Source organism: Gavialis gangeticus, unplaced genomic scaffold (assembly GCF_001723915.1).
Source record: "Gavialis gangeticus isolate Ggan-Ray unplaced genomic scaffold, GavGan_comp1, whole genome shotgun sequence".
Taxonomy (NCBI): Eukaryota; Metazoa; Chordata; order Crocodylia; family Gavialidae; genus Gavialis; species Gavialis gangeticus.
In genome coordinates, this window is record NW_017729025.1 from 137363583 (window position 1) to 137385712 (window position 22130).

At 42.3% G+C, this 22130-nt stretch overlaps 1 protein-coding gene across 4 annotated transcripts in view; it reads right to left on the minus strand.

Moving 5' to 3' along the window:
• Positions 1–22130, minus strand: part of TUB (tubby bipartite transcription factor) — a 371865-nt gene that overhangs the window by 31259 nt on the left and 318476 nt on the right. The window contains exon 4 of one of the 4 annotated variants that reach the window (XM_019519628.1): positions 17289–17423. The exons of the other annotated variants lie outside the window; for them this stretch is intronic. Coding sequence (XP_019375173.1) covers positions 17289–17423 — 135 coding nt within the window. The remainder of the gene's footprint in view (positions 1–17288; positions 17424–22130) is intronic. 4 annotated transcript variants of the gene reach the window in all.

Sequence of the window (22130 nt, forward strand, 5' to 3'; positions counted from 1 at the left end):
CCTGAGGCTGCTGCCCAGCCAGGGTAGTGTCTGGGGATTGGGACCCAGGACCCAAATGCTTTGCCACAGGGCCCTGGCAGGGAGTGGGATGGAGCTGCAGGCAGTTCATGTGGGAGGGCAGGCTGCTGGCTGTGGCATTAGGCTTCTCACCCTGCTGCTTTCCCCACAGGGCCTCTAGCCCAATGGGTGAGACCCAGCATGGCAGGGCAATGCAGGGCCAGGTGGGGGAGCTCCTTGCCACTGCAAGCCCTGCACTGCCCTGGTGAGGTGCTTCCTGCCCACCCAGCAGCAGTGGATGTGGCAGTGCAGAGTTGTGCCCTTTGCTGCTGCCAGGCAGGCAGGGGGTGCCTTGCCATGGCAGTGCGGGGCTCGCAGTGGTGGCAGCAAGCTTCCCCACCCAGCCCCATTCCCCAACCTGTATCCACCCCACAGCAGGCTCTGCTCTGCCAGTAATCACCACCCCCCCCCATGAGTGGCAGCTGGGGCTCAGGTGCTGCTGCAGGAGGCAGGGGGCTGTGGACCCAGGTCCCTGGCCATGTAGCCCTGGCAGCTGGGGGGCCCCTCCAGCATGGCTGGGGAGGTTGGGGCCTATGGCTTGGGAGTAAGGGGCCTGGACCTACATTCTACTGAGTGAAGGGGGCAGGAGGAGCTAAGATTTTTTTTTCATGATAACCCCAAAATCAAATACCAAAATGTATAGGTACTTAGAATTTATTTTAATATAATGGTTAAGACAGTAGTAGGCTTCCAAATTGCTTAAAAACTGTAAATATATCAATGAAACATTGTGTTCAATAGATATATAGTGGTGTTTGACTATTTATTTAATTGTGGAATTTGGGTTTTAAATCAGAGAATTTGTTTTTTAAACAGAATACCAGGATCCCCACTTATCCTGAAGTAGTTGAAATAAATAATGATACCCACTGTAGGGGATTCTTTTAGCTTGGCTGCAAAACTGTTGGGGTGGGGGGGGGGAACCCTGCATTTGTATTTATTTATTTAATGCAAACGCACAACTAACTTTATAGACCCAGACTGAAAGCAGAGATTGAATCACAGATTCTCTGCCACAGGATGAGATAAAATGATGAAACACATAATTAAAACAAGAAAGAGTTGCTCCTGCAAGCCCTGGAAAGGAAGTAAAGAAATTCTACCTAATGAATGAAAAGCAAATGAGGGTTTTTTTTTCTCATTTAAGTTTTGATATGATGTTGTGTTGCAAATACTTAAGTTCACTTCAGGAGGTGTTTCCAACGTATTTTTCCTAATTTTTAAAATGTATTTGTCTTGTCTGACTTTGCAATGACAACGTACCTTTGGAAGCTTATTACTGAGACTTTTTTTTCCTACAGTTGCAATATTACAACTAGCGGAAGTTCCCTTATAGAAAAGGCAGAATTGTATAGGTCAGCCTGTATTTGCCGACACATGTTCATATTCCCTGTGTTCATCAACATTTTATTGGAAAAAAGTTTCCAATACTTTGGTCATGACCCTATAGAGAGACATAAAATGGATAAATGAGGACCCATCTCAGCCTCTTGAGAGATGATCATAGAAGCTCTCTAGGGACCTTCCCCTGTGTCAGCTGAACAGGGGACTTTAGATCCCCAAGGATATATTAGCTCTGACTCTGCAGGTCTTAGAAAGATCTCCTGCATGGCATTCATAGTGCCCTTCAGGTGCAGCTCTGGTACCTATCTGTCAAGATACTGTATTTATAAGATCCGCATTGCTGTATTATTTGAACTCGAGTACTGAATGTTTTGAGCATCAAAACACTTCTGCAAAGTAGAGTCATATTTATTATCCCTATATACAGAGTGGGAACTTATACCTTGAGGTCATGTGGTAGGTCTGCAACAGAGCGATGAACTGAACTGGGGTCTCAAGCACTTGCCCTAATCACTGGATTATCCTGCCTCTCCTGCTGAGACCACACTGTCCTGCTTATTTGTTTTCTGACTTCTTCCCATTGGGACAGAGAGAAAGTGATGAAGTGGATGCCAGCTGGAAAGGGTCATGGCAGTTAGCACTTCCCCAGCTTCCTCCTTGCAGAATAGAGGACACTAGCCAGAATGGCTAAAAACACTAGCTGGCTATTCTAGGTTTATTTGCACACAGCTGGCTGCACACAGACTGCTTTTTGTAAGATTGCTGGCAGTAGCATATCTATGAGTGGGGGAGGAAAGCACCTGCCCTGGTTGCAGACTTGGGGGAGGCACTAGAATGGTTGCCCCCAGGACCCTACGCCACAGCAGTTGCTGAAGCTGCTGTGTGAGGAGTGTGTGCTGCAGTGGATCAGCAGCAGTGGCCCTGCACCCCTATCACATCAACTGCTGAAGCCACGATCTTGAGGATAGATAAGACTTGTTTGGAAAAACTGCACCCTCTTCCCAATACATATCTCCCCCTCCACTCTGCCCAAGGCATTGAAATACTAAGTTACTGCTGGTGTGCATTTTGAATATTCAAATTACTATAGAGCTATAGTAATATTAAATGATGTCATTTAATTATTGTAATTAAATAATACAATGCATTTATTTTGGGGAAGAATCAGGTGGGCTTTGTGAACAGGAATGAGAGAATGAATTCACAACAGGTCAGATTTGGGTTTGCTGTCAGATTCTGACAGCACTTGAATATCATCCTGATGAACATTTTAGAAATACCAGTGAAAGACTTTATTTTAGCCAGTTGAGACATCAATGTTCTGGCAGCAAGGGAATTTCAGGAAGAATGGCAGAGTAAGAGGCCGCTTTACTGCTTGTATCTTTATTTGTTCATGAGATTACCAAGAAAGAGCCATGCGACACTAGAACTAGGGGTCTTCTGCTGAAACTAGTAGTTGACAGGTTTAAAACGAACCAGAGAAAGTATTCTTTGTGCAACCTATCGTTAACTTGTGGAATTCACTGCTGTAGGACATGGTAAAGCAGCTAGCATAGCCAGGTTAAAAAGGGACTGGACAAATTCATGGATGACAGATTTGTCTGTGCAGATAGTGCTGCTTGCAGGGCTTTGGTTGTTTGACCATGGGATGTTTTAAGACGAACTGCTAGGAAGAGAGGAGATCTACGTGACTAAGTGAGGAAAGAGCATCTTTGCAGCTAGGCTCGATAACCTAGTGTTGAGGACATTAAACTAGGTTCACGGGGTGAGGGGGAGGGATGGATACCAAAGCCTTGAGCGAAGTGGGAGACCTGAAGGAAGCACAAATGGGATAGGGCAACAGGGGAGGCCTTCACATCCTTCCTGAAAAAGTAGGGCAATCTGCTACTTACCTTAGGTGCCTGTACACTAATGCATGGAGCCTGGGAAACAAGCAGAAAGAATTGCAAGTCCTTGCACAGTTATAGAACTATGATGCGATGGGAATAACAGAGTCTTGATGGGATTGCATGACTGGAGCACTGTTATGGATGGTTACAAACTGTTCAGGAAGGACAGGCAGGGGAGAAGAGGAGGAGCTGCTCATTATGTAAAATAGCTGCGTGATTGCTCAGAGCTCCAGTATGAAACTGGAGATTGACCTTGATCCAGAGATCCTCAAGAGGCCTGAGGGAAAAGTAATAGGGGTGAGGTCATGGAGGGAGTCTGTTATAGACCACCAGACCAGGAGGATGAGGTGAATGAGGCTTTTTTTCAAACAGCTAGCAGAAGTTTCCTGGTCACAGGCCTTGGGTTCTCATGGAGGATTTCAATCACCCTGACTTCTGCTGTACAGCAGCGCACAGGCAATCCAGGAACTCTTTTGGACAGTACTGGGGATGACTTCTGGTGCAAAGGCTAACTAGGGGCCATGCTCTTCTTGACCTACTGCTCTCAAACTGGGAAGAACTGGTGGAGGATGTAGAAGTGGATGGCAGCCTGGACACCAATGACTGTGAGATGATTCAGTCCAGGATCCTGAGGAAAGGAAGGAAGGAGAGCAGCAGAGTAAGGACCCTTTACTTCAGAAAAGCAGACTTTGACTCACTAAGGGAACTGATGGGCAGGTTGCCCTGAGAGGCCAGTCTGAGGGGTGAAAGGAGTCCAGGAGAGCTAGTTTTAGTTTAAGGAAACCTTACTGAGGGATCTTACAAACCATCCTGATATGCAGGAAGACTGGCAAGCACGGCAGAATATGAGCTTGGCTTAGCAATGAGCTAAAACACAAAAAGCTCACAAATGGAAACTTGGACAAATGACTAGGGAGGAATGTAAGAGTATTCATCAGGTATGAAGGGATGAAATTGAGGAAGCCAAAGCACAACTGGAGTTGCAGCTAGCAAGGGACATAACATGAGGGCTTTCTACAAATATGTTAGCAGCAAGGCAAAGATCAAGCAAAGTGTGGGTCCTTCTACTGAATGGGGGAGGCAACCTTGTGACAGGATGCAGAAAAGGCTGAAGTACTCAATGCCCTTTTTACCTCAGTCTTTACAGGCAAGGTCAGCTCTTGGACTACATAGCAGCACAGTTTGGGGAGGATGTGAGCAGCTGGCAGTGGCAAAAGAATAGGTTAGGAACTATTTAGAAAACCTGAACATGTACAAATCCATGGGGCCAGATAGGATGCACCCGAGGGTGTTGACTGCAAAGCCACTGGCCATCATCTTTGAAAACTCATGGGAGATTGGGGGAGGTCCCAGATGATTGGAAAAGGCCAAATATAGTACCCATCTTTTTAAGAAAGGGAAGGAGGAGGGTCTGGGGAACTACAGACCAGTCAGTCTCACCTCAGTCCCTGGAAAAATCATGGAGCAGATCATTGAGGAATCCATTCCTAAGAAGTCTGGGTTGGATGAATGGACTGTAAGGTGGATAGAAAACTGGCTGGATTGTTGAGTTCAAAGGGTAGTAATCCAAAGATTCGATGTCTAGTTGACAGCTGCTATCAAGTAGAGTGCTCCAGGGTTGGTCCTGGGTCTGATTTTGTTCAATATCTTCATCAGCAACCTGGGATATAGGATGGAGTGCAGTTCACAGATGACACCAAGTGGGGTGAGGGAGTGTGGAGGGAAGGGGTAGAGTAGTGGATACGCTGGAGGATAGGTCTAGGATTTGGAAATACCTAGACAAACTGGATCAAAAGAAACCTCATGCAGTTCAATAAGGACATGAATAAAGTCCTGCACTTAGGGACAGAACAATCCCATGCACCGGTACAGCTTGTGCACCAACTGGCTAAGCAGCAGCTCTGCAGAAAAGGACCTGCGGGTTACAGTAGACAATAAGCTAAATATGAGCCAACAGTGTGCTCTTCTTGCAAAGAAGGCAAATTGTATATTGGGCTGCATTAGTAGGAGTGTTGCCAGCATATTGAGGCAATAATTATTCCCCTCTATTCTGCACTGGTGAGGCCATATCTGGAGTACTGTGTTCAGTGTTGCCCCCCCCCCCCCCGAAAGGGTATGGACAAATTGGAGAGAGTCTAGCAGAGGGCAACAAAAATGGTTTTGGGGGTGGGGCTGGGGACATGACTTGAGGAGAGGCTGAGGGAACTGGGTTTATTTGGTCTGCAGAACAGAAGACTGAGGGAAGACTTGGTGGCAGTCTTCGACTACGTGAAAAGTGGTTCCAAAGAGGATGGCACTAGACTATTCCTAGTGGTGGCAGATGACAGAACAAGGAGGAATGGTCTCAAGTTGCAGCAAGAGAAGTTTTAGGTTAGATATTGGGAAAGACTCACAAGGAGGGTAGTAAAGCCCTGGAACAGATTACCCAGACTATGGAATCTCCATCATTGGAGGTTTTTAAGATCTGGTGTAACAGATTAGGTGCCTGAGGGACATTGTGATGCCCCATAGAGGCTCCCTCATCCCTGCTAGACTCCTCTCCTTGTTGGGGCTTCCAGCTTCTGCACATCTACTTTGTCTGGGTCCTTAGCTAAGACTCACTGTTCTGGATCTGGCTTCTGGACTCCAGCCCTGCTCATCTCTGATTTCTGATCCTGCTTCAGCTGTCTGGGCCCCCAGCATGGGCAATCTCCACCCTTCTCAGACCCCAGACATTTTGAGCCCCAAGCTCTGCCCTTCTCTGGGCTCTGGATGCTCTGGCCCAAGTGTGCACCTTGAGCTTGACCCCTGACACATGCACCTCAGGCACTAATAGCATTTCCAAGCCACCCCTTTGTCCCTTCCACAAATCATCTGTTAAAACCCACACACAAAGTTATGCCATCTGACAGCAACACATATCCCCCAACCCACCAGCTTCCTACTATGCTTGCGTCAGATCCCTTGGGTTGCTTTCCCAAGGCTTCCTGCCCAGCAGTCACCAGCAGCAGCCAGTTCATAGCAGAGCTTCCTCCCCTTGCTGCTTCCCAGATGACTCCCTGTTCTGGTTCTGGTTCTGGCTCTGACTTGTATGTACCTAAAGCCCTGCCCCCTTCTGGTCACATGACACTCCTGCCAGCTGACTTGACCACAGGGCTGCTGGTTGTCTGTGCCTGTGCTACAAAGACCCTTCCTTTAAAGGGTACATGCCACTCTCCAGTAACAGGGCAAGGGCTCCTGTTACACCCAACCAGACAAAGCCTTGGTTGGGATGATCTAGTTGGGGCTGGTCCTGTTCTGAGCAGGGGTTTGGACTAGATGATCTTCTGCAGTCCCTTCCAACCCTAATTTGCTAAGGTTCTAATTAGCCTATTAATGGCTATTGAACTGTGGTTGGAGATGTTTCTTTTGGCATCTCTAATCCAATAAATGATGGATGCCAGGGAAGTTACTAAACAGGGGATGGATCAGTCTAGAGATATCCAGTTCAGTGCTCCCCCTGGATCGCATCCACTTCTGCCACTGTCAGAGACAAGACACTGGCCTAGATAGACCATTAGTCTGACCCAGAATGGCACTTATGTTCTTATCAAAACCATAATTAAAAAAAGCAAAATGTGCACAACCAAGCAATGGTAAGCCAGCTGGTAAAAATGTTCACAAGTACCAGCTGAAATATGGAGATGGATAGCTATCTGACAATAGCATATAGGAAAACTATCCCACATATTATGTTAATTAAACCTGAATAAATTGCGACTCAACATGTGATAGCAACTGGCAGACTACTTAATATGTTGTCAGATACTATAGGATGTGAATGACTAGGCAGAAGCATATCAGGGGTATAAGCACAATAAATCAATTTTCCAAAATGATCACTCTAGTACTTACTTACTATAAATTATACAAAGATCCATATCCTGGGATTTTGTGTACAACAGAATCAAATGTGTATTTATGTACTTAAGTATTTTGTTGCAAAAAAGCTTCAAGTAAATATTGTGTACTCTTGTCTCTTAGATGTACAAAAAATAGTACAGCACTATGGAAAAGAAAGATGAAGAAATTATTTTACTAAATGCAAGAAAAGGTTAATCAAACAACTGGAACCCCCCCCCCTCCACAATCTCTCAATTAGCATAAAAGAATTGGTTTTACTAAAGTAATTTCTTCATAGGATGTTCATGAACTAACTCACGAAGCAAATCTAAAGCAGGCTCTAGGGCACTACAGAGGGAATTAGCCAAACTAAGTGATTGGGCAGTATGCTGGCAGATGAAATTCAGTACAAACAAGGGCATTTGGGGGGGAAAGGCAATATTATCATCAGGGTGGATCCAGAGGGGGTGCATTGACATAACTGCACCTCTCTTTCAGACTGACCTGCACTGCTGGAGTCTCTGGGGATTTTAAAAAGTCCCCCAAATGGAAGAGCATACCCCCTTCCCTTCCATGCTCAGAGGCATATCCCTTCCCCTCCCTTTCCTCCAATCCCTGACTTTCATGGCTGCTTTGCTTGCTGTCCCGGGGCAGGGGAATCTTCAAAGCTGCTCCTGCATGCTCCAGCTGGGCTGCAAGGGGGGCTGGGCTCACCCACAGCAGTGACAGCAGCAACAGCTTCCCACACCTGCTCCTGGCGGGGAACAAGACAGTGTGGTGGAGCCCACCCCTTCCACATTGCAGCTGCCACTGTTCCCATCCGAGCCCAGGCCCTGGCCCAGCTACAGTAGGCAGGAGAAGCTCGGAAGCTTCCCCCAGGACAGCAGAGAAAGCAGCAGCAACTGGAAGAGGAGGGGTGGAAGGGAAGGGATAGGCTATACCTCTGCCCATGGAGGGGAGGGCAGGGATGCTTAGCTGATTTTGGAACTTTAAAAAGTCCCCAGAGGTTCCCATGGTGTGGTCTGCCCACATAAGAGGGCTGGGGGGAACAGGCTGGAAATGGGGATACAGCCACCTTGGCAGTGTATCTATTCCCAAACCCCTCTTTACCAAATCCTGGATCTGCTTACAGATGGGACACTGAAGCACCTTAAAGAAATTCAGGTCCTGCTCTAGAAAAGCACACAGGCATGGGCTTACAAATCAGCATGTGAGCTGTTTCATTTAAATCAATGGGACTATTCATTTACTGAACTTTAAGCACATGCTTAAGCACTTTGCTGAATAAAGCCTGAGAACATGCCCAAGGTCAGGCAAGAAGTCTGTGACAGAGTAGATAACTAAACACAGATTTATCAAGTTCCAGCCTAGTGCATTTAACAACCAAATCATCCTTCCTTTAGAAAACTGCTGAGAGCAATGATGTTGAAGCAGTGCTTTAAAAGGGTGGGACTTTTTTTTTTAAAGCGGGCTTCAGAAAGGAGATGGTTGGATCTGGAAATCTCATCAGCGTGTACAAGATTCAGGAGGTTAGTACTGGCACTGCAGCTGCATATTACTATTCTGGAGCACTAGAAAGCAGCTCTGTCTCTGACTTGAAAATGGCAGCATAATACTACAAAGGAGTGCTGGCCTGTTTCAAAAATCAAAGAGACCATTTTGAGTGTATCCTTAAGAAAAAAAAATCTACTCTTATTAAACTCACATCAGAACAAAAAGGATTGTCAGGCCTTAAAGGATTTCATTCACAAACCACAGCTCTGCATTTAGCTCAAGTGATCCACATTGTAAGTTGAACAGACCAGATAACAATCGTATCTTTCTTGAATCCCCTGTTTGTCAAGGAGATGCTCCATTTAGAATAAAATTTACTTCTGGTGCTGTTATAAAATAATGTTGAAGATTTTACCAATGTACATATCTATATATAAATCAATATTTAAAAACTGCTCCAATTCAGAGCAACTATTCACTAAGATATACTAATAAGTTATATCAAAGGGTCGTGCTTTAGAACACGTCTTTTAGGAATTTATAATTCAGTTGTTAAAAAAAAAAATCACAGTGAGATGAAACCTTGTATATGGAAGAGTTCAGCTAAGGGGGACTTCTAAAAATCAACTAAGAGTAAAACAAAGCGTTGGTTAATTTTTAGGCTTGCCGTAACATTTGAAAATATATTCTAGGGCCAGAATTTTCTGAACCATTAATTCAAAATTCGCCTATTTTACTAGGCCTTTTTTCATCCAATGACCACAATATTTGGCTTAGAAAAATTCCACTAAAATGAGTTTAGGAATACTATCTTCTGGGTTTGCTTTTGACAAGGTTAGGACTTCTGCAACAGTGCCTGTCTTTTCATAATCTATATGCTAAGGAGTCTCTGGAATGGTACCAGAGACCATTAATGACCTCCTTACAGTCACGTTCATAGGTGGCCAAAGGGCAGTTTAGAGAGGGTTCTAGTACTCAGAGATAAAAGGATTTTTCTTAATGTTCATTTGCTCCTCCTACTGCCCCAGCTGTTATGTAGAATGGAGCCAACTTAAAGCAGCTCAGAATTAACTCAGCTTCTCCTCTTAAACAAGGAAATGCTATGTTGAAAACTTGTGCTACTTCTGCAATGAATTCCAAGGCCTTCCTAATCAACCTGTTTTAAGGCATGCCTTGTTATGGACAAAAGAGGGGCAGGATGGGCTATTCCAAATATATGAAAAAAAGGAAAGAAAGGGAAGAAGCAAGGATAAAACAAGTCAAGCCAAGAAGCAAAATAATGACCCTAATAGAAAGGCGTTGAGTCAGACGTGCACAGACAGAATTATACCTGGAAAAAACTCATTCCTCTGCTCAGGGGCTGTTACAAAAGCAGCAGATAATGCTGCAATGTGCTAAATACACTGAACATAAAAGACAACAGGAAAATAAGAAAGGTGTTGTTTATTTTGGCAATGAAACACCTCCACATTGCAAATTTAATTTGCAAAATCTTTATAAAAATCCTAGGATTTGTGGGTGTCAAATCACAAAGCCCACTTACTCCGTAAGAGCTTTTCTTAGAGTTAGGCCAGGGGTCAGTTGTTCATTTTTCTCCTAGCTTGGTTTCTCCTACAGAAAACAAACATCTTACTTGGCTTATTTCAACCACTTGTCATGGTAGCTTCTATTTGAAAAGACACGCAATGTGTATGTATACTTCCAGAAATCTCAGTTCTGAAAAATATGGTAATAGATGTACCTGATAGAGGCTTGCACAAGCTACAATTTGCTTTGTTCCTATATTTACAGGTGTGATTATATTGTATAATATGATTTTTTTCATGGCTAACTGGTGTATTTTACATGCTTATTCTGATTATTCGTCCATGTGTGACTACCTAAGCAATACTGAAGATGAAATGCACATACTGAGACAATATGCCGTTGGCAGCATGTAGATTGCTCAAGCCATAAAGAAAGCCAGAATGTGATTCAGTGTTTTAACTGGAAATACAGCATAAGGCAATTTTAAAGGGCCATAAATTATAAGTTTTTTCAAACTCTACTTTATGTACAATAGTTAACTGCTAACTCAGAAGCTTGTATTCAGATGCCAAACTACCAAACTCGTCAGGCTAACCAGACAGCTATGTTACTGCTAAATGCAAGCAGTGAATCTGCCTTTTTTTTTTTTTTTAAAGGACTTGATACCTGTTACGTAATACAGGTCAGTAAGAAGACCCTAACAGCTACAGTATAAGGCACACTAATCAGACTTCCCTGAATGGGGCACTAGTACAAAATTTGTTGCCCCTGAACTTGGGAATGACAATCAGCCATACATGAGCAATTATCCAAATCCTATGGCTGCTTCTCTTTCTTTGTATCAGTGCAAGCTCATTAAGCCTAATATTTCCCTCATGCTCATTTTTATCTCATTGTTCTGATCATAGCTTCATCATTTGTGGAGCCACTTAGAAAAGCATTACACATCTAAGACCCAAAGTACAATCATTACAACAAAGCTTTAAGAGATGCTCATGTATAATGCAAAGGTTTTAGTTCTGAATTAGCTGATTATTCATAAAATCTAGTCTGCTTTTTTTTTTGTTTTGTTTTAGTACAAAGGACTCAGCCATGCTCAGAAACTTAATCTTTACTCCAGTCAAACACCAGGGGAAACCTTTTTAAATATGTTATTTTAGAGTGTAAATGTAAACTCGCACCTTTTCCAGCATGCATCACACTGGCTAAAGGGACACAGTGGGGTTACAATTCGTGAGGCAAATTAATTCCCAAGAAATGAATAAGACTGTTCAAGTGTAACCAACTCCAAAAGCTGGCCCCTGGAATAACAGCCTAAAAAGAAAAAAACATCTTTTTTTCCAATCTAACACCACTTGAGATAACGGAAAAAAGAAATTTTAAAATTTAATTAACTTCCACAACCGACCCCACCCTCCACAAAGCCAGATTCTGAAGTCTTCTTATAGGGACCTAATTGTAGGAACTACAATCCATGCCCCTAACCTTCAGGCAGACTCATACTCTGAAACCCTTTCCAGTCCTACAACTCTATCCAGGGATTTGAATACTGGCCATAGACTACTCAAATTCTTGCCCCACCTGTTCCTGGATATTAGCTCAACACAACTGTAGATTCAGTGCTTTTCCATATAACATGACCTCTACCTGCCTCCAAGAACAGTTTACTCCGAACTGCTGTGGAGACTCTCTCCCTGGCTAGGGACAGACATTACACAAACATTACTCTCTCCCTGGCTAGGGACAGACATTATACAAACCAGTTATGTGATCAGAAACTGTTTTAAACCTGTAACAGAACAGATGTTCAGTGCACATAAACCAGTTTGAAAATGGCTGAAACCAGTTTGAGATGAACCTGGTTGAATATAGTAACAGGCTTAACTGATTTGGGTCAAACTGGTTTATGCAATGTCTGTCCCAGACCCCAGTGGCAACGTATAGGGGGTGCATGTGCACCCCCCGAGAGAGCTGGTGCACCCCCTCAGCCAGCGCTCCCTGCTTAGGCGACGGGCAGGGGGGGCAGGTGCGTGCGCATGTGGAAGGGGGTGGCGGAAAGATACTTTTTGGTTTTCTTCACCTATGAGAATTTCACCCTATGTTTATTATGGGGTCAATCCCAAAAGAAACCAATCAAACCCTGGAATCAGTACTCCCAGCTCTGGCAGGCATTAGGAGGACTAAAAACAAATTCTAGGAGCTGTTAGCTGCTTACATGATCAAGTCCCATTTGCATAGTTTGGACAGTCATGCCAGCTAGTTTCAGTTTCTGGTTCTCATGTACTACCAGAGTTTTACAGCATCTGGGTTAAAAGTCATACTAACACAGAGAAATGTTTTTGGCAGCTGCTGATTTCCATAACTATTATTTAACTTTTTAGTAAGCACACACTTCAGGCCACGATAGTGACATCCCCTACAAAACAAACCAGGCTAAGCAAAAACTACCAGCAGCTCCTAGGACAATTGTGAATACAGCAATTTACCAAATGTATTGATGCTGGATATATTAAATTGAAGCAAAATAATTTAACAAACTATCAGGATAAAACAACAACTGACACGTTCATAACAGTTTTCATCTGAAGATCTCTGAGCCCGTTACAAACATAAACTTGGCCTTACAACAACTCCAATGAAATATCCTCATTTTTTAGTTAGAGAAGGGACACAAGTGACTATGTCACTGGGATAACCCAGTGGTAGCATATTCAGACCCTAAGGGACACTGAAGAGAAGCACACACATCAGCTTGCTTATACCAGTCCCAGAAATAAGGCAACATAGCTTGCTTAGAGGAGCCCTGAGAGTGTTCCAGCTTGGTTATATGCTCAGAATTGTTTAAAGCAACAGCATCCAGGTACAGCGTGAAGACAGTATAGATATACCCACAGTAACAACACTGGGAATAGAACCTAGAACGGCCTCTACCCAAGCCTCTGCCCTAACCACTGAATCGTACCTCTTGTTATAAAAAGTCCTTGCACCTAAGGACTGTCTACTTTCACAGGTGGTAAAATATATATATGATCATATATATGATCATATATATATAATTAGTGCCCAATATATAAAAGCAGGTGTTTGTGAAAATCAGCCCTAAGATGATAATCTTGCTTCACCTTTAGTATGAAGATAACTCACTTATTGTGATTTTTAGAATCTGCTGCCAATTGATATGCTTAATGTCACTCTAAAGACACATTTTCACTTTCAGCTTTTTGAAATAACTAGCAACCGAGCACTATTCTACAAAGCTTAAAAGTAATTATAAAATTATCACACCTTTACAAAAATGTTACCATGAGATACCAAGTGATCCCTCACGTTTGCTTCATTTACATGTTTGTTTGTTGTTTCTATCAGTCAGCCCTGTAATATCAGTATAGGATCTAAAAGTCATGTTAGATCCTTATGTTTCACACAGGTTGAACAACAATGAAAGATTCTTCAATCAGAATTCAGCTAACAATTTTAAAAAATGATGCAGAACCAAATAAAAGTCCAGTTGACTCTTCTTTAAATGCACTGGTTCTATGAGACGCAAGATAGGTAATATTTTATCGAACAAAACATGTGTTCTTTGATATAATTAACAAAACGTATAAGGAATAGATCAAATGAGTAGGAGGATGCCGTTCCTACACAGTCACATTCACATTATAATCCAATTTAAAGTAATATACTTAGTTAAACATGATTATTATTAATTGGTCAATAACAATTTGAATTTCTGCTAAAATGTGTCAAAGAGCCTATTTAGGAATGTTGCTCTTTAAAAATCTTTTCTTAAAACAAAGAAGCAGGATCCTTAGAATGAAAAAATAACATTAATGTCTAGCCAATACTGAGATAATAAAAGGTTAAATATGATAAATCCCTCCTTACTCAGCATATAGAGATCAGGATGCAACTGTGCCACCTAAAAATGTTTGCTGACTGAGACATCTATCCAGCAAATAGGACCCCAGTGGACGTATTCACCAATACAACGTACTGCAAGATTTACAGGGCACACTTCAAACCACAAATGAAATTGCAATGCGATAAGGCCCAAGAACCTCAACCAGGCTTGGCCCCTCATTGTGATAGGTGTCCCTAGTGAAGTCTACATCCAAACTGTCATGGACTTTAGTGGTACTAGGATTTCACTCAGGGAGCCAAAAAAGTTGAGTAAGACAGCACAGATGAATGTATAATACAGCCACTTATATGTACTCGAGTGCTATACAAATCCCAACTACATGTAAATTTGTTAAAATTAAAGTAATATTTTACCTTTTGTTCACAATATAGTATGAAGTCCCATACAAGATAAAATGGCTATTGTATTCAGTCTAAAGAGAGTTTAAACAGAATTTATGTGATTATATAGTAAAAATGATTTAAGTACTACCATGTGCAATGCTTGGGTACAGGCTGAGTCAGCACTTCTATTACAAACATCAATTTTTATGTTTTTTTAGTTTTACTCACCAGTAAAATTTGCTTCAAGGTGAGACTTGGTATCCAGATTTCTACCTTTAAATTATTTTTTTTCCATCTGAAATCCATGTTCCCAGTTTTCTTTTTTAATCTCCAAAAGTTTTAAATTCAGGTCAGCTTAACGATGCTCTTCTTTAAAGCACATATGCTTAACAGTAATTCTTACAAAAAAATGTAATTAGCTAGGGGGGCAGACTTCACAGCCATTCCAACCCAGGTGTTCCTTTGCAGTCAAAGCTACTGACACAAACAGAACAGCTGCAGAAGTAGGCCCTTAGGGCACTGACAGACGTGAAAAACAAAACAAAACAGCACTTTACCAGAAGAGGCAGCGTATTAGTTTGACCCAGCTACACAGTGTCTGTATAGATTGGGCACGTCAGCAGAGCTTTTTGATGCCTTTATCTAAAACTGATTCAATCAGCTATTAGATAAAGGTACCAAAAAGCCCTTAAACATGCCTGACTTATACAGATGTTGGGCGAGTCGGGTTCAACTGATATGATGCCTCTTATGGACATGAACTGCGCTCGGTGCTGGGGCTCACCAAACTTAAAATAAAACACTGTTTTCTGCCCCCATGTCTGTAAGCAGCCATGATTAAATATCATTTGTTACTGCAGGCTCTGATGCTATAAGGTCTGTACAGGGGAAGGAGCCCCAGTATCATGATCTTAACTCAGGCCCTGGACAAACATCCATTTGAAGTGCTTCAAATACCACTTCAGTTTGGGGCACTTCAAATTCAGAGAACCTTAGACCATGGACAGATGTATAGCTCCCAATTGCCCTCTGTCCCAAACTGAAATGCTACAAAATCTCTGTAACAGTATGAAGCAACATGGCTCTCCAGCCAGAAGAAACAATAGATTATTCAGTTCTTTAGCTCTACTTCTCTTCCCCAGGGTTCAGAGTGGGAAGGCAGGAGGAGATGGGGAAGGGAAGAGATAGGGACAGACAGTCAGTGAGTGCTCTCCTGTGTGCTCAGCCTCTGGTCTCCTGGTTCCAGAATCCATACATGTTTCCTTACATGGCTCTTGGGGTCAAGGGATTATGAGGACAGCCATGTACACAGATCTCATACTGGCTGCATGCTCTGCTGTCCCCTTCCCTCCCCCTGAGAATGGAAAGGAACAGGAGAGCAGAGCCCTATGGGATACAGGAGGACCAAGTAATCTCCTATAAGTGAAATGAAGGGCTTCAAAGAAGTTGCTTTTTGATTCAGGGTCATTACCGGACTGCTTTGGCCATTTTTAGAACATGTCTTAGGTATGCATGCCTGTCTACTTGCTCTTTGAAGCCTTTCAAATGTTACATCTGTCCAGGTTCTAATTGTATAATATATAAACAGCATCCTTGACCATGCAAACACACACATTTTACCTAACTGTAAAGGAGAGAAAGTTACATATATGAGAGAACAGCACAGAGTCCAGATAAATAGGGATTTTGGCTGCCCCAACACGTGCTTGTTTGTGTTCTAATTAGAACACGTCAGAGCGTTCTAGTCAGATTAATCATCTGCTCTGCGTACTAATTAGAACGCTCCAGTGTCACCTCACCATCACGGGTATTAAACCCCCATCATGTCTTAAAATAGCCGCAGGGGAGCTTTAGCTAAACCTAGTTGGAAGAGATTTAGATAAAGCATCCTGTGGCCATTTTTAAATGCACAGGAGCTTAATACATGTGATGATGAGATTTTAATTACAGCGACTGTTCCAGAATTTTTCCAATTAAAACCCCCTCCCTCCTACCCCCGAGTATGTCTATAGGCAGCCATAATGACCTGACCTGAAGTCCACTGAAATCAATGGAAAGACACTTATTGATTTGAGCGGGCTTTGGATCTACCTTCAAAGTAAAGGTATATTCATTCTGGTATAAAAACAAATCACTTACAGAGCATTCAATTACTTCATCCCACTTGCTCCATCTATCTTCTTGTAGTTCAGCTATTACATCTAACACTGGCAGTAATTCCATTTCTCGTAATTCTTTTGTCACTATGATGAGTATTTATTTTCAGAATAGAGACTGTATGCGTCTGCTTACTAGCACCCAAAATCATGTCATAAAGATTTTTATTTACACATTGATCTGGTGCTTCTGAAGCTGTAATTTTAGAACCACACCAAAGCTAACAGCAAAACTTTTATTAACTTCAGTGGGGCCAGGATTTCAGCCTGAGTTAGTGTAATTTTTAAAACTCAGGGTCAGTTTGGATACATATTTGTTCATTTGAAGCATGGCTTCTCTGAGGCACCATAAATACAGATGATATACGAACATATGAAAAATAATTGCTCTTAGCAGATAATTGCCTAGAACTTCTATGCAAAATGCTGCATTAATATATTCTCCTCCCCTGTTTGTCACTGGTAATATTCTATGTGGCTCTGCGAGAAGATCTGGTTAACAAGTTTCGTCCCCCCTCCACTTTCATGTGTGCAATGTGCTGAGCTAGAAACAAGCCAAGCAAATTTTCCAATCCAATGCATTCATTTTTACAATATGCATTTAAACAATATTCAGCTGTCACGAGGTCAAAATAATTTAAAGAAACTTTGAACATACAGAAGTATCTTGCCATTAAATTCAACATTTGATATTCAGTATCATGCAGCTAACCTTTGTGTTTCCCCTTTTTCTCCTTTCTGGTGCTGCCAGTTTGACAGCTTGCAGCTGCTGCCTTGGTTTTTTTAGTCGATTTTGGAGCTTGAGCATCTGCTACCACCTTTACATCTTCCTGCTCGGCCTCCTGAACTGCTTGAGAAAGTCAGGGCACCCCACACCAAAAGGAGAAACAGACCAAAAAATGAGAGGGAGAGAGAGAGAGAGAGAGAGAGAGAGAAATGAGAACTCTATGAAGCCACGTAGGAAAAAGCAGACACAGCAAAGTTTAAGGCTTGGTTGATATCTCAGAGAGTTCACGAAGAAAAGAAATTAAATAAGAGACTGCTCAACTGGAAGATTTGCTAAGGTTAGGAAGTTTTTTAAACTTTGTTTTCATCTTCTCTGTTTTCTTCCACTCCTAAAGTGTTTCAGTTGCTATGCACAAGGCCAAAAATACAACCAAAATACTATTAAGCATCTGTAAGCAGCACATTTCCTTGTAATGAAGCCTGTGTCAGTGCTGATCATAGTTCATGCCACTTGATCTATCTTAACAATGTAAGATAATTTATAACTGTTTCCTTCAAATTTTCTACTGCCCCAGTGTAAAACTAAATGCAGGGCATTGTCTGAAAATCTAACTTTAGAAAACTTTCCTAAACTTACCTATGTAGTGCTATCAAATTTGGCTCCTTGTTTTATGTAGATGTATATATCCAGTTAAGGTAAAAAAAATCCTCTCTTTTTAAAGCCTACATATTAAATCATTCTATAGAAATTCCAGTGCAAGACAGCTGTCATTATGAATGCCAACATAATTCATGCAATTACAGTGCCTTTCCCAGTAAAAATGTTCACCACTTATAATAAACTGTTGCCTGATAGCATTTGAGGACTGTAATCTGTTAAATCTACATATACAACAGTTTATTCTTCTAGCCATAATAAGCTCTTAAGTGAAATATAGAAATTCAGTGACACTTTCCAGGTTTTTAACATATTAAAAGAAATTGATTGTCTTTATGAACTATATTCAAAGAAACAGCCCTCCTCTGAGCGGTACAGCAAGATCTTTAAGGATCAAATCTTCAAATTTTGCAAAATATCATAGCCCCATTTAAGTCATTGAAGCTATGAGATGGTTTACACCAGTTAAAAATATGGTCCTACAACTAAAACAAGCAACTCTGGGCATCAAATTCACAGCTAACACCAAACTAGAAGCAGCACAGCCAGGTTCATGTAGAGCTTCACCTGGGTGAATTAGTTTGGTCTTTTGGCAGATTTCAGGACACAGGAACTGGGGGGGAGGGGGGCAGTTGGGCTCATTTTGGACCAATTTTCCAAGTTTTGGCCAAAAGTCCTTTTTCGGGGATGCTTTTGGGATGCCAGGACATCATCCTGAAATTCAGAATAACTGGCTGCTTTTGCTACAGCTCCCAAGAGACCATCCTGTAGGACATATCTGACTCTATCCAGCTCTTCATCTTTGCTAAATGAGAAACAAAAAGAAGTTTCTCCTTTTGGAAAAGATACACATTGCATGGAGCCTACAAGAAAGAACTGGCTTGTCCATAAGATTGATTTAACGTCCTGGGTGAACTCCCAAAATCCATAAAAGAGATAAAGCCCAATTACACTCCTGACATCCCAGGAACCCCTATCATACAAGATATAAATGCACTCCAAACCCCTAAGCTACAGGGAAAGTTCTTCCCCCCTTATACATGTAGCAGCTCTGTTGACCTCAGTGAGACACTATGACTAAATAAGGCAGGAAGAATTTAGCTCTACTAGCTTAAAATGTAATTTGCAAACCCACATCTCCTCTTCCACAGCATAGGAATCTATAAATAGTGTCAAATTTACAACGCACCAAGTGTCTGAGGAGCTCATTAACTGCTTTCTTTCCTTAACTCTGGAGAGCTCCAGTATTAAAGTTATACAGAAATGTTTTAGAAGTCTGTATGATCAGATGGGACAATAAGACCTATTTTGTTCCAATTCCTGGATCAACTTACAGTCTTTATCAAGTGACTAGTGCTAGTCATACATTCACTGGCAGCAATCCATTTGCCAAGCATTACAGAACATTGTGAGTAAGACATTAGAAATAATGGAGGCAGTGACCACTCATTCCCTGAGGGAGAAGAGCGAGACTCAGGTAAAAGGCAGCACATTAATCCCTGTTTCCACCATCTTTAAGTGTTCTGTGTTTAACCCAGACAGCAGAGTCCCTGCTGGGGGAAAAAAAAAACCTTTAAATAGTTAATTTGCAAGCCCAGCAACTCTGTCCTATATTTGCAGCTGTGTCTTTTTAAAAAAAAATTAGAGGTTTTTTTTATGATGACGATCCAGCTTGTAATTAGAATTCACTGGCTTGCTATCAGCTTATCAAATGACCTACATTCAATGACTAGCCAGTTCTCTAAAGCCATTCTAAACATTTTTAATAATGCTCATGGATGCAGATCAAGCACCATTTACTGAAACTAAAATGTGGATTAATCAGAACAGGATACAACATTGTGGTATTATGAACTGAAAAACTAAGTACTGTATACAAAACTTTTAAAGGACCAACTGCCCACCATCACATCAACTTTCCTTTGATCTAAGGAGTAAGAGCCTGAAGCTACATTGCTATTTCTGAAGCTTGCAGCTGCATGAATTAGATTTGAAAGCCAGTGCATAACTGCCAGCCATAGATGTCTAAATCTTGCGAGAGGTGTGGTTTGAAACATTTCAACACATTATGTTTAGGGCCATTTTGAATACACAACATCAGTACTGAAAATGCCAAATACAGGGCAAGTGGCAGAGGTAGGAAACTAATGTTTAAGATGCATCACTTCCCACTAACTACACTTGGGGAGTGAAGAGGAGTAGGTGGATTTTTTTCTTAGTTGTAAAATTAACTTTTAAGGACAGCTTTTAAAACAAAGTCAAATCTAGCCCAGAATCCACTGGTATTGTTTTCTATATATTTTGTATGAAACCCCCCTCATTAGCGCTTTCCTTACTGAGTGATCACTTTTTATACTATTTGAAAAAATAAAAAGTTTATACAATATACATTTCTAGCTCTAGGACCTCTATTCAGGAAAGCATTAGTTTCAAAGGGCCTTAACATTACAGTCAAAGTTTAGCATGTGTGTATGAGCTTGCCTCAAAAAAAGGATGGACTTAGGACCTGACCCCAGTCCTCAAAGATTATCTTTGCAATGAGAAGCATGGCAACATTTCTCCAGTTTTCTGTCCTTTAAGCTGATAGCGTGAATACCATACTTGCATGGACCATGTGGACCATGGACTGGATAGCAACTTCTACTTTTCTCATAGACTGTGGACCACAGAAGAAATATCATGCCTTCCTGCATTTACTATGGCCACAGAGAGGCACTCATTTCTACCAGTAAGAATGTCTTAATTTTTTACTGGTAGAAAACTAGCCTGGGAGCTGGAGCATACATGTATTCAAATCCTGGGGGTTGGAGAGTTTCACAGGCAAGCTCTCCAGCCAGTGGACACTAGAGGGCTGCTCCCTTAGGGTGTATTTAATTGCCTGGGAAGGGCAAGCTGTCAAGTTGCAGTTGGCAGCTGCTGGAAGGCAGCAGCTGTCACAAAGAGCCCAAGGAGGGTTTCAGCCCCAGGCGAATGCTCCCCCGCCCCACATCCCCAAGCCTCGCTGCCACAGCACATTAGCCTACCTCACCCCACACTGCTCTGGGCTGACCTACCTCTGTCCTGCTACGAGAAACTAAAGGGGAGGAGAAGTCATGTTGGCTTAGCCTCTCTGTTCCTCCAACCTCGCACACAATTTGCCAAGAGTGATGAATGGACAGAGAAAAAGCTGGCAGTGTATGCTTTCCTCCCAAGCAGGATGAGAACCAAGAGGCAAATAATGACCAGTCACAATCTGTTTTTAGGGGCTGTTTTTGAGGCAATGCAACAATAGGTTGCTCCACAAAAGTGGCCCTGAATGAGAGATATATATGTTAAACTGGTCCCCAGCAGGCAATAAACACAACTGTCCATTCAGTGGGATGAAAAATAAAAACAGTTGTGGCAATAGTAACAATAACATAAAAGACATTTGACAGGCAGCTAAGGGGCCATATTTTCAAAAAAACCCAATTGGGCACTGGACATATAGCACATTTACAACAGCATAATCTGCATTTACACAAGTGTAAAATAGGAGCAGACACAAAACATAGTAACTTGCTCTAGCAAACACTATAATTTGATATAGTTACCCTGTGGAAAAACAGTAGGAAAAAATACGCTGATGTTAGTTACACTAATATGCATGTCATGTCCACAGTTGTTTTGGGCTAGCCACATGTTCAATGGAAACAAGCTACTACATGCTCCCCCACCACCTAATGTCAAGGCATGTTGGCCACGTGTAGATGAAATGAGTGCATGACACTTTAAAGTGGGTTAAATGCTTTTGCATCATTTTAATGGTGTTGCCATCTGCACGTGTCAGCAGCATATTGCGCAGTAATTCCAGCCACTGTAGCAAATTTGGTGGCGTAATGCACCTTAAATGACTTGGGGCACAGCAAACTAAAACTCCTCCAAGGAGTTCTAGTTTGCTGCCCTACAGCCGTGGAGCGAAGCACCATGTTCCGTGTAGCTCCACAGCTCTGCAGGAAGCCCATGCAGGCAGCGTGGCAGCAGCCCGGGAAGGCAGGCTCTGCCCAAGAAAAAAAAAGGTGGGTTTTTTTTTTTCTTTCCTGTAGCCTGCCTGAGCTGTGCAGGGGGCCAGTGCTTCCCTCTGCAGCTGCAGTGTTGCCCCCGGGATTGCCCAAGCTGGGTGCCTACAGGCGGGGGCTGCCTGGGGGGGGG